At 46.1% G+C, this 16,287-nt stretch overlaps 1 protein-coding gene across 1 annotated transcript; it reads left to right on the forward strand.

Moving 5' to 3' along the window:
• The first annotated feature begins 1,763 nt into the window (after nt 1–1,763).
• Nucleotides 1,764–11,877, forward strand: TAL2 (TAL bHLH transcription factor 2). The gene is made up of 2 exons (XM_045840973.1): nt 1,764–1,881; nt 8,974–11,877. Exon 2 carries the CDS (start codon nt 8,984–8,986, stop codon nt 9,299–9,301), a length of 318 nt encoding a protein of 105 aa, XP_045696929.1. The 5' UTR covers nt 1,764–1,881; nt 8,974–8,983; the 3' UTR covers nt 9,302–11,877.
• The last annotated feature ends 4,410 nt before the right edge of the window (nt 11,878–16,287 follow it).

Genomic DNA, 16,287 nt, shown 5'->3' on the forward strand with positions numbered 1-16,287 from the left:
CAAACAGCCCCAAAGTCTTGGCTGTGTACAACAACTCAGATTTATTCTTCACTCATATTACGTGAGGGTCGTGGTTGGTTATGGGTGTGCTCCATGGGTTCCAGACCAAAGGAGCAGCCCCAAACAGGGCGTTCTCATGCCTGAGCCCAGGCAGCAATCGCTGGTACATATAAGTCAAGTCTGCTCACACTTCATTGTTCCCATTTTAGAGATGAGGAAACTGAGGTAGGGGGCAGTTACATAATTCTCCTGGGAGCACAGTGGGTAGACCAGGGATTTCAATATGTGTGTGCAACTCCAGAGCCCTTTGTTCCTATCTACTAAGTTATGATATATTTGTGAGTTTATTGTGTCAAATCCTATGCTGGGTCATTTAGAGAGGGTGATGCCCAGAAATTCATTACTAAATTCATTCATTAATCAACCAGCCCAGTTCACTGGGGCTGGGGAGGAGACAGCAAGATAAATAAGTATTATAAAATATCACTAAGTGATGATGAGAGATAAGGAGAAGAATAAAGCAGGGCAGGGGGGTGGAGAGTATTTGTGGGTGTGAAGGTGCAATTTCAGGTGTTGTGGTCAGAGAAAGAACCTTCACTGAGGAGGTGACATTGGAGCAAAGACCTGAAGAATGGCAGCTCCTTGAGGGCAGGGATTTGTGCCTGTTTTGTTTGACGTTGTGTGCCCACTGCCTAGGTCAGGCACTGGCCTCTAGCAGGCACTCAGTAAGAATCTGTGGAATGAGTGAAATGAAGGGATGGGGAACACTGTGTAGATAACTTGGGGGAAGAGTGTTGCAGGCAGGGGAATCAGTGCAAAGGCCCTGAGGCAGGACAGTGTCTGATGTGTTTCTAAAACAACAGAGCAGACCCAGGGAGAGCTGCATAGACCCAGGGAGAGAAGGAACTGACAGTTCAGGTAAAGGGCATCTCCAGAGCCACCTAAACACTTGAGTTTAACTCTGAATGAACTGTGGAAACACCCAAAGATTTTGGGCAGAAAGTGATGGAATCTGACTTGAGTTTTTATAGGATCACTCCGAGTGATGTTGGAGAACAGACAAAAGAAGCGAGTGCAGAAGCAGAAAGGCCCCTGAAGTAATCACATCCCGGCTGGGCCCTGGAAACTGACGAACACATCCTGGAATGTGTCCAGTGCAGTGATGCAAGTCATCGTGCGTCTTCATGTCTTTTGGTACTTAGTAAAAACGCCAATTTCAGATCCTTCCCCCCACCCCGCTCTCCCGAAAACCTCGACTGTTGGGTCTGGATTGTGGGTGTCCAGATCTGCCCTCCCCTCACCCCTGCTTCTGAAGCAAGTGGTTCTCGGAGTACAGTTGGAGACTTGCAGGGACCTGGTAACTGACATCTGATGAATTAAGGATCAGGCACTTTCAGAGGTTTGCACACATTGGAGAGGGTTGGTAAGCTGCACGCAGGGCCTCGAGCTGCAGCCCAGGTGGGTGGCAGGACCCTTCCTGCCCTCAAGCCTTACACAAAGCGGGGTTCTCCTTCCACCTCTGCCCCCTTGCTAGGGCACAGAGAGGGCTGGTCCCGGGAAGCCAGGGAAGGGGAGCTGTGGGGGGGGGGGCACAGGGAGTGGGCTGGGGCTGGCTGGAGTCCGGGGAGGGAAGGGGCCCCGCGGCTTCGGCTTCGCTAACAAAGAGAGGTGTCCTATAAAGGCGGCTGCGGGCATCCAGGCGAGGGCGTACAAACTGGTGACGATAACAACTGCGCGCGCGCGGCTCCGGGCTTTGGCGAGGAGGTGCGTTGACTCCGGGGGAAAGTGAGCCAAGCCGGGGTCAGGCTCCTGGGCCAGAGGGTCTTCCGTGCAGCCCCGGAGCCCGAGCAGCGTTCGCCCGGGAAGGCAGGAGTCAACTCGGTGAGAATACCTGGGGGCTTCTGGCTGGGCAGGGGCGGTGGCGCAGCTCCGCGGAGCCTGACAGGTTCCCTGGCGCGTGTTGGCGGGGCCGCCTCAATTTCATACGTGGTGCCAGGGACACTCCGCCAGGGCACTTTTGAGGGCCCTTTGGGAGCTCCTGCATGGGGGTGAGCGACTCCCGGACACCTGGCAGGTGTGAAACTTTAGAACGGGCTGCTTTCCTGGCCGTCTGAACTACTTATTCACAAGGCACGGCACTGCAGGCTGGGGGAGCAAAGCTTGGAAAAGAAATAGGGAAAAGTCGGGAACCGAGGAGGGCAAGGACAGCGGACTGGGCGGGGATGGCGGCGAGGGGCCGGTGCTGAGCGCAGTTTGGAACGGGTGGCACTCCCGGTGCCCACCCAAAGCTGGTATTCACAGTAAATAAACTTATTTAGCACACTGACATGCAGAGTTATCTAATGAGAACGGTCACCTGCATAATCACATGTACCTTGATTTTTATATTACTTATAAAGGATATATATAATATATATATATGTGCATACCAAACTGGCTACTAATGGGGAATGAGATCGGTAAGGAGCCTTTCATTTCTCAGTTTATGAACTCGTGTACTGCTTGATTGTTTTTAATTACGTGAACATGTTTTACTTCGACAACATTCCCAAAGGCAAAGCCGTGCCTGGTGTTGAAGGTTAGGCATCTCCCACTAAGGCAACAATAGACACCGCTCTCCCGGTTCCGCTTTCTGGAGAGTGTTTTTACTTACTTTCTTCAAGATGCCAGAAGAGACAAATACACTCGACCGCATGCTAGGAAGGGGAGTGTGAGGTCTGACAAAAGGGAGCCATGTGAGTCTGAATGCCTGGACAGGCCACCCGAGGTGTGTCCTCCTGTGTCCACGTTGCATGACCTGGGCTGTGTGTCCAGGAGTCTCCAGCATGAAAAAGCAGCAGCTCCTACTGGGGACATTAGTCACCTTCTCTGGGGGCATCATTGTCATTCTTTTCCTTAGTAACCTGTTCCTTTCCATGGCGACAGTAAAAACAGAGGTTTGTTTACTGCGACATTCCTCCTGCCCAGGCATTCCAATCGGGTGGTAACACCCACCTGCCCAGGGGCATGTAGATGGAATTCTGGGGTTCTGCACATGTAGTTGGGAAAAAGTTACCTCTTTATTTCCACTAACGTTTAATCTAAACTTAGCCTTTCCTTTATTTATGGACATGGGTGATAAACTACAGTGGTATGAACAGTCCTGGTGACTTTGTCACCAATAAAAATCATAGATACTTTCATGTTACAGACATTGTAAATATTTTGAAAAAAAATAATTTACATATCACTATGTAGAGATTATGGTAATAAACCTAATGTTAAAAAACAAAGCACATGTATCAGAGTACCTAATTTTAAAATTATTTTTAATAACTATGAAGTATACTTGGTTACCTTATGTGTCTATGTATTTTAATTAATGCACTTAAAATCATCATTTTGAGAAGAGAACCAGGGGCTTTCGACTTTATGTATTTAAAGCCTCCGTTCTGAGATGGAATCCCTCCCCAGGTGTCCTCAGACTGCCCAGAGGGTCCCTGGCACCGAGAAGGAGTGGACCCTGGGTGAGCAGGAGTCAGTGGTGACACAGACACATGAACACCCAGGCTTGGGACACAGGCTCTGCCACTGGTTCCCTGTGTGACCTGCGACAAAGCGCTCCACCCCTGTTTTGACCCTTAGATCTGTTTCCTGATTCTGTGGCATCTGGTGTATTTTTTTTAAAGCTCTTAAATTACTCTGAAGTCAAGATTAGCATCAGTCAGTCCTCATAACTGGAAAAAGACTAAATACAATTTTCAAAAGCTATTATTAAGTGTATTGGGGTGATGTTAGTTATTAAACCGTATAGGTTGCAAGCACAATTCTGCGATACCTCATCTATATATTGCATTGTGTGTTTATCACCCAATTCAGTACTTTCCCAGGGACCTCCACCTTGAGTTTTTCCAGCTTGTTAAATCATTGATTTCTATTTCCCCCTATGGAGAAGGAGAGTAACACACTCGAGGATAGATCAACAAGTAATTGCTCAGCACCTCCTAGGATGGCAGGCTCATTTCAGAGGCTTGTCTTCACGTTTTCTCTGTCTGCTGCTAGCACAATAGAACCCTGCCCTCTTAGAAGAGAACACCAGTCAGTTTACCCTGCCTAATCGTTGTCTTCCCAGGTTGAAAAGACCCCCCACAGGCCTAGTGTTGACTTAGTGAATGAGCTAAACCCTCCTTTGACAAAAAAAAAAAAAAAAAGCTTGAAAGTGACTTTGCTCTCCGAATCCTGCTGCAAAGCAGCCAGCCTGGCTGGGAGGAAACTTGACCGTTTTCTTTCTATCTTAAAATCTTCCTGATTTAGGTTCAAACTTTCCGTTGGAGGTACAGTTGAGTGAAGTTCTGACAACACTCATATTTCCATTGTAGAACTGACCACCAGGTTATTTAGAAGTGGCTTAGTTTAGATAATTGGCCATGGCATTTCAGAGCACAAAGAGTCCTTGGGGATCAGTTGATCCACCCCATTAGTTGGGAAGGCCCCCAGAATGCCTGAGTTAGGTGCTGTTTCTCTGCTGCAAGGCCCCTGTGCTTCCCTCTCTGTGTCACCCAGGAAGTGGGTGGGCCCCTCAGCATCTGCAGCTAGCACAGTGCTTGGCACGCAGTATCAATAAGTGTTGATGCCAAAGCCTGCAGGGTGCGTGATTGTAACTGGACCATGGGTCCAACTGGGAGTGTCTCTGCAGAGATAGGAAATGGACCTGTGTGGCTGGTGGAGGGAGGCTGCCGAGGTTCCGCCCACCTGGTTCCCAGGGCAGCAGTGGACTCCGCAACCCAGCGCAGCAAGGTGATGAGAACCTGGCTGTGGCCATGTCTCGGGGGCATATAGGTGATTGAAAACTGCCATTTTCTGGAGTAATGACACTTCTCATGTATATAGGGAAGATAATCCTTGTATTTATTGAGCACCCATGTGCCAGCCACATAGTGTCTCACTGATATATTTATATACTTTATAGAGTATCGCAGTCCTCAGGACAACCTGGGGATGGCTTCGTTTCCATTTTCCCAAAAAGAAAACTGAGGCTTAAAGAAGTTAACTGATTTTCCCAGAGTCATATAACTAGGAAATTAGGAACTGAGATTCAATGCCAAGTCTTTCTACATAAAGCCCATAAACTTTCTTAATTTTTTTCTATTATGAAGCAAATAATACATGGATACTATCTCATTATAAAAATGTAAAATAGCACTGAAGTTTTCTTTCTTCCCCCAAACCACTGTCCTCCCCTAACAAAGCCCTTTTGACCATTTGGCCTGAATCCTTCCAGATATTTTGCTCTGCATCCACACAGACATGTACATGTACACACACATTCACACGCATGCACACACATATCCATACACTCCTACAGAGTGAAGCACACAAATACATGAATAATGCTACTGTACTGTAGCTTCTTAATTAGGAAAAAATAAATTACAATGAACATTTACTTTCCTCTCTTTTGTTTGTAGGGAAAAATTGTAATCATTTGACATTTATTGAGCACTTACTGTGTGCCAGACACTGCACTACTGCACAGGTACTTTACGTGTATCACTGTGTGTGTGCTCACAGGTAGTACCCTGAGTCATCCTTTGCTCATGAGGCATTTGAAGCACAGAGAGGTTAAGAGATTGTTCAAGGTCACACAGTGAGGAGGAGAAGAGGAAGCCAAACCAGGGGCTGGCTCTGGAGTCTATGCTTTTAACCATTACTTAGGTCTGTCTCCAGAGATGTATGACTCCTATAGAGTCAGGGCTTGGTGGTAAGAGAGTGGCTTGTTCCAGTTAACTGGGATCATCCTCACTGGGTTCCTATGGAAGTATACTGTATAGTGAAGTAACCTCCAGAACATCTTCCATCCCTAGGCCAATCCCAGCAATGTCCTCAGCACTCTCCCCACAAGCAGCGCTGCATGCTTGTGAATGAACATGAGTTCATACACAGAAACAGTGGCTGGCACAAAACAGGTGGTCTTTTTGCTCTTGTTCTCCTTACTGTGTAGTTCGCAGGATGCCTTCACATGCAGTACTCACTTAATCCCTACAACAGCCCTGTGAGGAGAGAATGGTACCATCTACCCACCTGAGTGCTGAGGCACGGAGGCTCAGGTGACCTGATGTGGAGGGCCTCTTGGCCGCTTAGTGTTCAGTGCTGTGACTAGCACACACCCCTTCTGGGGCCAAAGGTGGCTTTTCCCTTCGGTTTTGTACTGCTCTACCTTCCTCTAGGATGGCAGGTGTCTGGTATGTGACTGCACTCCTTCCTTATGAAACATAGTTTTGCTTGGCATTGGAGTGTTCCCACCTGGAGAGTGGAGCATTGGTTCTTAGAGTTGACCACACTGAGATCACATGGAAGTACGTGGGGCTTGGGTCTCACATTAGGAAAGAACTTGGGGTTCATTTGCAAGGATTGCAGTGAGTTGATAGCTTTCAGCTGCCGTGCCTTCAGGATGGCCCTCCGTTCTTCCTGGGCATCCCCCAGCCGGTGCTAAGCATGGCAGGGCTACCGGGATCTGGCTATTTCTTGCCCAATGGGGTCTCCTCTAACAGGCAGCCTTTGCCCCAGAGCTCCCTGTTGGTGGAATGCCCCCTTTTCAAATCCACTTTGCAGGCGGAGGCTCTCTGACCAGTCCTGCTTCCTCCGTGCTTTCCTTTCTAGGGCGTCAGATGCGCATTGCAGTCCTAAGGGCTTCTTTGCCCAGTTCTGCCTCTTCCCTTTTTATCTTTCACCGACATTTACCCCAAATAACTGCTTGTACATCCAACTCCAATTCAGCATTTGCCTCCTGGGGGACCCTGCTCATCAACTGGGGGAGTTTTAAAAACTACTGATGCCCCCAGAGTTTTTTATCTAATCAGTCTGTGGTGCAGCCTGGGTGATTCCAGTGAGCAGCCCAAGCTGGAGCAGAAGAACAATTGAGGCAGAAGCTCCATGTGTTTTGCATTAGAAAAGGATGTGCTCTCTCGCAATTTACTGGAGCCTCCACAGGTCATTTCTTTAGGTTCTTTTCAAGTAAAATGGGCCCACACTTTGCTAACACATATGCCAATTTTCAATCGTCAGTCCCTTCCTGCAGTTGTGAAAGGAAGCTGGCATTTTGAGAGGCACCTTCTGAACTCCTGACATTCTACCCGATGCTTTATATATAACTTAGGTATGTGGTGTGTTTACCCACATAAACTCATATCCTCATGAAAATAAAAGTAAGGCAGAATTTAGGAAAAGTTCAATGGCACTGACCTGATTACTTTGACCTTGATATGATCCTTTTTTACCTTTCTGTAGTCAGCAGTATGGTTCTGGAGTTGGCCCTTAGTGTGTGGGACTTGGTGCTGTGATATTTTAAAAAATATTTTATTTATTTATAGAGACTGGAAGGGAGGGAGAAAGAGAGAGAGAAACATCAGTGTGTGGTTGCCTCTCACGTGGCCACCACTGGGGACCTGGCTTGCAACCCAGGCATGTGCCCTGACTGGGAACGAACCCGTGATGCTTTGGTTTGTAGCCCGAGCTCAATCCACTGAGCTACGCCAGCCAGGGTGGGGCTGTGATTTTTAAGTGCTTATGTATGTGCTGCCTCCTTCACCAACTACCCACTAAGCTCCTGGAAGGCAAGTATGCTGTCCAACTGTGGCCACACACCCAGCTGATAGCACAGGGCCTGGCACAGAGTAGGTCTCCATCAAGGGTTAAAATAAAAGGACAAAGGCACCAAGAAGCAAGAGATTAGAGCAGACTTGGTTATAGAAGAGGAAGCTATCACCCTCAAAGAACATTCAATACTGTCCCTACAAAGTCATTTTTATTGATAAATATGTTTATTACTTTGTTGTATTTATTCATCAACACTTCTATAGCAACTACTGTGCATCAGGCACGGTTACAAGTGACTTACACATATTAATTTATTTCATTCTCCTAAGAGCCTTTGTTTCCCACCAAGGGCTGTAGGACTTCGCTGAGGAGAGGGTGAGGAGGGCTCTGGAATGGCTTGGACGGCTTCACAGAAAAGGAGGATTTGAGCTGCTCTTTAAGGAATGTGTAGAACCAGGCAAGGAGGGTGAGGACGGAATTCAAGGAGCAGGGAGTGGCCTGTGTGGATGGGCGGAGTTAGGAAGGTGCATTACTCTTTGGGGGAACGGGCAGGGGCCCACTGCTAAGGGAGCTGAGATGGAGCAGGCGGCCAGCTGACAGCGGGGACCCCAGAGCACCCAGCTGCCGGGCCCTGGGCTTTGGCTTGTTGTCTGCCGCATCAAAACCGTTCCTATTGACGCAGGTCAATCCAAACCACTGAACAAAGCGGGCCGTGATGCCAAGAGTTAAAAATGGCGCAGTGATTTTTGGCCATACTCGAGGAAAATCAGTGTCCTGGGTTTGGAGAGTTCACATGAATGGAGCCGCAGGGAGGCCCGGATGTCTTCTACAGCATCCATGCCACTTGTCACCCCCACTGGCCCTGGTCTTTCCTCTTCTGTCACCCCAAATATCCCCACTTCTGTCCATCACGCAACAGGCTTTCAAGACTCTTCATCACCCTGTTCATCATCCCCGGAAGGTGGTTTTGTGGATATTTTAGCTCTTGTCCAATCTAAAGAATCCATACTCTCAACTCTCCATTGGCTAAATATGTATTTTGTTACTCAGTCCTATACACATACTCAATCCTGTGCTGTGCCTTATTTCAAGAAATTAGGAAGAGCTGATTGTGAGGGAAACAATGTTAGTATTGGGATAAAACAGCCCAGTCCATGGAGGCTTTAAAACAACCAGAGAGACAAAGGCCATACATACAGTGTTCCCTTACCCTTTCTTCTGACACGTTTTCTTCCCTTATCCAAAGGAGGATTCAAAAACCTGCAAATGAGGAAATGAATTTCCTCCTAAAACCTGGGTCAGGAAGACCAAGCGTCTAAGTTTTTGGCAGGATGTGTGATCCCCACCAGGCTTCTCACCGGTCTTGGCCCTCGGGACCCTTTCTCTCTCCCTTCTCAGGAGCTCAGACATGCCCCGGACGATGTTCACAAACTCCAGGGAGCGGTGGAGGCAACACAACGTCAACAGCGCCTTTGCCAAGCTGAGGAAGCTCATCCCCACTCACCCTCCAGACAAGAAGCTGAGCAAAAATGAGACGCTTCGCCTGGCAATGAGGTACATCAACTTCTTGGTCAAGGTCTTGGGGGAGCAAAGCCTGCAGCCAACGGGAGTGGCTGCACCGGGAAACATTCTGGGACTCTTCCCCCAAGGACCCCACCTGCCAGACAGGACTCTACTTGGTGACTACCAGGTCCCTTCACCTGGCCCAAGCCACCACATCCCCTAGTGTGGCTCTGACTCTCATCACTCCGGGAAACTCTTGTTTGGAAGTCACTGGCCGTCAATGACCCTGTGCATGTTGGAGAGTCAAGTGGATGACTAATTTGTGAGGCATGAATTTAAGCTTCGTAGGAGGTGGCTGAGAGACAGCAGCAAGGAGGCCATTAGAGGGTGGCTTTGGAGTCCATCACCCTCGGGGCTTCAGGCAACGTGTCCTGTTTCTGTCTGTTTTCTATATCTAAGATCTACATAAGATGTTGTTTGAAGGAAAAACAATCATAGGTTCCAAACGGGTTTGAAAATCACTGTTTCACTCAATATGATTTCAGCTATAAGGAAGAAGTTTTCTTGCAATGCATTTCAGATGAGTAGAAAATGCTGCCCTCAGAACATAGTTTAAAGTTTGTTTTGAAAAATGTAGCATGTTTGATCAAGGGTGAACAAAATAAGTTACCTCAGGTTGACGAGTGTAAAGATAGCCCTGGAAGAAAAATAAAATATCCTGGAGCCTTGTGGGAAAATCTATGGAGAAAAGACCCTCCTGCCATGTGAGGATGACAGGAACACAACAGATACCTGTGGAAGGGCCCTGCGTCCTTGATCTCCATAGAAATGTGAGGTGTTACCTGCACTGAGCCATTCCTATATGTGTTACCTCTAAAGCCAAATGGTGGGTTATATCTGTGAGAGGCAAGGACTTGATCATTTATGAATTAGAGTTTCTAATTTTCTCATGAAAAGCAGCTTAAATAGGTTACCTGAGCCCTCAGTTTCACATGTCATGTATTAATACTTCTAATTCAGCCTGAGTGCCTGCTGATTTAACACCCATAAAATTCAAATATAATTATGAAAATCCAAACATTACCATTTAACGACTCATTTAACAGAGAGCTTAGTTTAAACAAAAGATTTAGAGTAGACAATAGGACTGTAATACCAGACCCTAATGAATTAATGAATTTGTAATTTGTCTTCCCTGCTATGGAGCATTACGCTCAGTCTTACACTGGAAAACATGGTACCCACAGGTCAAGGGAACAGTGTGGATGCGGCATAACTCAGCGCCATGTGCCCCCCCACCCCCCGACAGGGCTTGGATTTGGAGATGAATTCCATAGATGAGTCTAGAATAAAAATAATGTCTTTTGATTGTCTCTGGGACATTTTATTTCCCCAAAGTTCTTGATGGTACATTGGTTTTAAAACCTTCTGAACCACCAGAAGGAAATTGATGGGTTTGCAATATGGATTCCCAGCATACACCCAATAGGGGAATTTAAATTCCAACCCCTCTAGAAAGAAGATATTTGATTTACAAAAGGTTGAAATGAGCCACTTTGGTTTGGTAGTCAGAAGAAGGTTGGATGAGGCCCCGCCAAATCTCACTTCCCCAAATAGCAAGGCCATTCTGTCATCACACGCTATACAGCATTCACACTGATAGCACACTGTGTTTATCAGAAGCAATGCATTTCCCTCTAGTTCCTTTCTTTAAACTGCATTCAGTAAACTTCCCCATGGGCCCAGAATGGTCCAGGGAAACACACAAGCACGGAGACCGTGGGATTTCCCTGCAGAGTGCATTTCTTTCCCATGAGTTTAGGTGGACTCAAGCTTGTCCCCAGACAACTGAAGCTTTGATAATAGTTGTCAATTAGCAACATTGCTTACTCTCTCAGCTGGTATGAATCAAAATCACACTATGGCAGTATTTTTGTATGAACGTCATTTGACATGTTGCCAAGGAAAGGCGCCGAGCCCCTTCCCCTGAAAGGTAGCAGGCTGCTCCTAAAAAGTTGCAAGGAGATCAAGTTATCGTTAAACTATGTGAAGGGGGTAATTGTTCAAAGAAATCCCTTTGATAAGTGAATAAACATTTAATATATTACTTCATGTAATTGACCTCTTACATGATTTCTTTTGCAAGCTTGGATTTTAGTATATCAAGTTGTGTGTTAGGTTAAAATGACTGTCAAAAGGAATTTTAGGTATATGTGGACCAAAACCTTGGCAAGGTATTCATTCATAAGATGGGAAGCTAATAAAAATGTCATGCTGTAGTCCTCCCAGGTGTCATATAGTTAAGGCTTGGTGATTGCCATAGCGAGAATCTATAGTTCAAACGTGTTGTAGCTGAGTGGTGGCACACGTCTTCGTGGATCACCTGGACCCAACAGAAGAATTTAGACAGATAACATTAGCTCTGCTACTCTGTTACTTGAAAATAAATGTTTGGCCTGCTAAGGACACCCCTGGAAACTTCTGGAAATCAAGTATAAACAAGTCCACTTATTTATATAGCTCTTTTAGATTGGCTAATTCTAACATGACAGAGGAGGAAACAGGTGCAGAGGATTTTGAAGTGGCGTTGCAGTGGTCACTTGGGCAGTTAGTAGAAACCCGGTGTCAGGTCCCCTGACCCAGCGTCCGACCTTCCTACAGCCTTGTTCGGTCACGAAATATGTTAAGATTGAAGGTGGACAAGGACCTTATGATTAGACTCATCTCTTTTCAATAATGCTCCATAATCTTCCATGCCTTTTTATTGAAACAATTATTGTACTTTGTAGAATGTGGTTAGAAGTATCAGCCAAAGATTTTATCTGTATTGTGATATTTTACCATTGATTCTAATGTACTATTTAATGAATAATTTATTGAAAATAAATTAAGAAAAGAAATTGTTCTTTTTTTTCTTTTTACGAAGAATTTCACATATTAACTAAGCATGCCATCCACCCATTCAGTTCACCCTCACAGCCAGTCTTCTGCCTTTGAATGCCCACGGCCCCCGCTGTCTTCAGTCTGGGAAAAAGTGCTGCACCCCCACACACCAGGCCCTGCGTCGCCTGACCCCAGTGTATTCCTTCCCTTCACCTTCCAGAGTCCCCTGAATGTGCTGTACGTGCTAACGAAACCAGTTCGCCTGCTGGTCCTCGGACATGCCCTACTTTGAATACCTCCGACTTTACTCTTGTGATCCCATCTGCTTGTGTGAATGTCCCCACTCTCCTTTGTTCTACTCGCCCCTCCATCTGCACCAAATTCCACCTGCCAAAATCCTTCATGAATTTTCTGAAACACTACTCCTTCAGCAAGCTTGATTCATCTTAAACATCATTTCTTACAGAAAGTCCTCCTAGATTTCCACCACTTAGTGCACCCTCGCCTTCCTTAGCATCCCTCATGTCCTTCCTTGCACTTATTTCCTCTACCCTGTGCTTCAGATACTGGGTATATTCTGTCCCCTGACCCCCAGCTCAGATCTTGACACAGTGACAGTTTTTATCTAACATTGAATCCAGAAGACAGCCCTGCAAGTGACCTCGCTTTCCAAATGATAAGAATACTCCTCTAGCCGCCAGTAAAGGGTGGCATTGATGTGAGACTTGAACAGGTTGAATTTTACTGAGAGACCCAAAGTCTAAAGCTCTCCTTAACCATTTGCTTCTCATTATATCCCTTCAGCATGGCCCTTGCAGCACCTGCCTCAGGAGGCTCATCACCTAAGAATGGCTCGAGGTGGCCACACTGTGTATCAGCTACACACAACAGGCTTTGTTCTCGAAAAGGCAAAAGATGAAAGGGGTCTGGGAGAATGGACAGCTTAACTGCTGACCCACAGGTCAAAGGGTAGTTAAAAGTCACATCCTTAAATCAAAAGGTCAAAGATAAGTAGGGAATCTGAAATCTCAGAGGCAGTGCAAAATGAGGGATTTAAAGTGGCAGGTGCTACAAAATGCTAAGGAATGAATGTAGTTAAAAGGTTACAGTGAGCTGGGCCAAAGTCTCTGAAACTGAGCATGCACTTCTGCGACTCCTGGAGTTTACTATGAACAGGCACGCTTTCCATTTTGTTCTCTTTATTGCTAAGAACCTATCACAAGGAGATTTTACTGCGCACTAGCTTTTTATATATGCCTTAGTGAGTTTTGTATCCTACCAAACAACTTATACTCTAAGAATTTAGTTTCCAGAGCTCAAGAATTCCCTGGTAGTTGAATGAAGCAAGCTGTTGAATTGCCTTTTCTGGATAATTTGGAAAAAAAAAAACAACAACCCAGGATTATTCAATATGAGCTTATACTTGTGCCTAAGTAAAAATTATCCTTCTAGGAATGTATCATAAAGAAATCATCAGAACTACTGTTGAAGAATTATGCATGTGGGTATCTATTTCAGAATTACTTACATTGTAAATACAAGTAAAATAAGATTATAATAGTAAGAGTAAGAGCCAAGATGCGCTGAGTGCTTCCTATGTGCCAGGCACTGTGCTGAGCACTTCCTGAGCATCAGCTCACGTCATCTTCATGACGGTGTGCTCTTGTTAAGACTGCATCGATCACATGTGTTGTTCTCACTTCACAGATGAGGGAACTGAAGTGTAGGAGATTATTTAACTTGCCCATGCTTCCATCAGAGTTCCTAATTCTTTCTGACCCTAACCACCTTAATGAAACCTGATGGACCAGGCATAGTCCCCAGTAACTCTATTGGGTACACAAGCACAACCCTGAAAAAAACAAAGGCTTCTGTTCCGAAGCCCTAAGCTGGAGCAAAGCCTCAATCAGACACAGCGAGTGGACCGTCCTGCCCCCACAGGCTCGAAGGGGCACCTGCTGGGGTGGCTGGTTTGTTCTGCTGTCTGGATTTGGTGGGGCGCCAGCATGAGACAGGCTTTATTTTTGTTCCCTCCCTGCCTTCAGCCGTGCTCTGCCTCATCTTTCTTCCCCACCCCATAATGGCATGTCGGGCAGAGCCCACGCCTTTCCAGTCTCTCAGGCCAATTAGAAAGCCTGTCTCATCTCCTTCTTACCTCCATCCCTGCCCTGGCTCAAGCATGACCACGGGTCAGGGCTCTGGCACTGTGATTGTGTGTGAGTGTGTGTGTGTATTTGCACACAGGGTGGGAAATCTGCTCTTCTGCAGCTCCTACCTGTCCTCCTGCTGTTTTAGTTCCTCTAAAGCTGAGGAGGAAGGAGGGTCTAGGGAAATGAACTGTTTTCTTCACTGGTATCGGGTTGCATTTTTTTCCTATATTCAGTTTAACTATTTGTATCAATTCCTTTTAACTAGTGACACGAGTCCTAGGTTTAAAACTTGGAAAGCAGAAAATTAAGCCTTTTTGCAAGAAGTGGAGCACTGTGTGTTAGGGCAGTCGGTCACTCGGGCTGTGAAAGAATTCACAAAGAGCAGAAAGTGCAGAGGGTAAAGGTTTTATTTTTGCTTTCCCAAGGGAAGGAGAGGGCTAGTGTGGAGAAATGTGCCAGCATCAGCCCTGAGGGGTTATGGCTGCGAGCTTTTACCATACTGGGTGGTGGCAGGCCAGGATGTTTCAGCTGGGTTGCAACTTGTTTTGAAGTTACCTTTTGTTGTGGGGTCCAGACTGCATCCCTATGGTCTGTTATGTCCTGTTTCATAACCTCTGTAGCTCTGAGCCTTCAGGATACTTCCAGTAATTTTCTAGTCCAGAGGATAAAGGCCCATAAAACAATGAGGGTCAGTCATGCTTTATGGGGTCCAGCCAGCTCTGGGAAAGAGGGCCTGAGAGGTGGCTTTTGTCCTATTACTATGCTGAGTATTTGGTTTCTGTTCCAGTACTCAGATCACTTAAGTGTATTTTTTGTAGCGTTCACTAAATAACTCAAGATTTAATTTTACCATATGGTCAGTGTGTGTATGTGACTGTGTACTCATAAGTGTATGTATGTGCAGATGTTCTCTTTCTACCAACTGATAATACATGTGAGAGTATGCGAATGTGTCAGGAATTGGGAAGCATACACCCCTTACCCCTCTACCACCCCTGCACCTCATACATCCCAGATAAGCACTGCATGAAGGACAGATTTCAAAAATGAGCCCTGGCCAGGTAGCTCAGTTGGTTAGGGTGTTGTCCTGATTCACCAAGGTTATAGGTTTGACTCCCAGTCAGGGCAACCAATGAATAAACAAATAAGTGGAACAACAAATCAATGCTTCTCTCTCTTTCCCTCTCTATAAATAAATAAACAAACAACTAAATACAAATTTGTAAAAAGAGAAAAAAGGGAGATTTCAAAAATGAGACAACGGTGACTGGAAGGGGACTGGATAGTCTGTTGCATGGGATGGCTGCATCTCTAAGAGAGGTTTGGGTGGAGGTTGTCATATCAGGGAAATCTATCGCATCCCCCTCACTCCCTTCAGTTTGGACCAATGAATAACTAAAGAAGGTCAAAGCTGAGGGTCAGCTGGCCTGAGATCCAGCTTCTAGGTTTCCCTTTAAGATTCTTGCCAAGGATGGGGAGGTCATCGGTCACTAGAGAAATCTACAGGGAGGAACCTGAGGCGAGGGTTGTGCCCAGGTGTCCTGGGGATGTTGCCGACCTTATCACATAGTATAGTGATATTCCAGATGGGACTGGCCCTAGAGATGTGCCCTCCTCAGTTCCTGCTAGACTGAGGGTCATCAGTGGTTTTCTGGGCAAAAATGGGATACATGTTCAGCTTTTAAGCAGTATGTTAGACTAGAGTAAAAAATGCCGTAACTTTCTCCAACTTCACTCAAGGAGGAAGGTACCCTTATGTGAAGTCCCTGTACTTGCCAGGGACTGAACACCATCTGTATTGGTTTATGCGATTCTCAGAGAACGTCTGAATGTGTCTAAATCTATGGGACTACCAGGGAGCCTCCTGTAAGCCTGAGTTACCATGGGATTGACATGTAAGGCCGGGCAGAGAAGGCTCATTTGTGTTGATACATATCCCACAGTGCCGTGCAACACAATTTCTCTCTGAGAGGAACGGAACTCCCAGCACTTCATTTGCATAATTTTCACTTTGTCAAAGAATTCTTCAGGACAGAAAACCCAGACCACCAACCAAATTATTCTGTGCTCTCCCCTCCCACTTGTTTTAACCATTGCCTACCTTCAGCAAAACTTTCTTTCACCAGAGATTTCTGCTCTTCTAGGCAGAAAATCATAGTGAAAGAAATTTAGCCTG

The sequence above is a fragment of the Phyllostomus hastatus genome, unplaced genomic scaffold (assembly GCF_019186645.2).
Source record: "Phyllostomus hastatus isolate PE091 unplaced genomic scaffold, TTU_PhHast_1.1 phas_contig_34, whole genome shotgun sequence".
NCBI classification, from domain to species: Eukaryota; Metazoa; Chordata; class Mammalia; order Chiroptera; family Phyllostomidae; genus Phyllostomus; species Phyllostomus hastatus.

What these genes read in the sequence shown, in the direction of transcription:
- TAL2 (XM_045840973.1), top strand. Translation starts at nt 8,984, where the DNA reads ATGCCCCGGACGATGTTCACAAACTCCAGGGAGCGGTGGAGGCAACAC.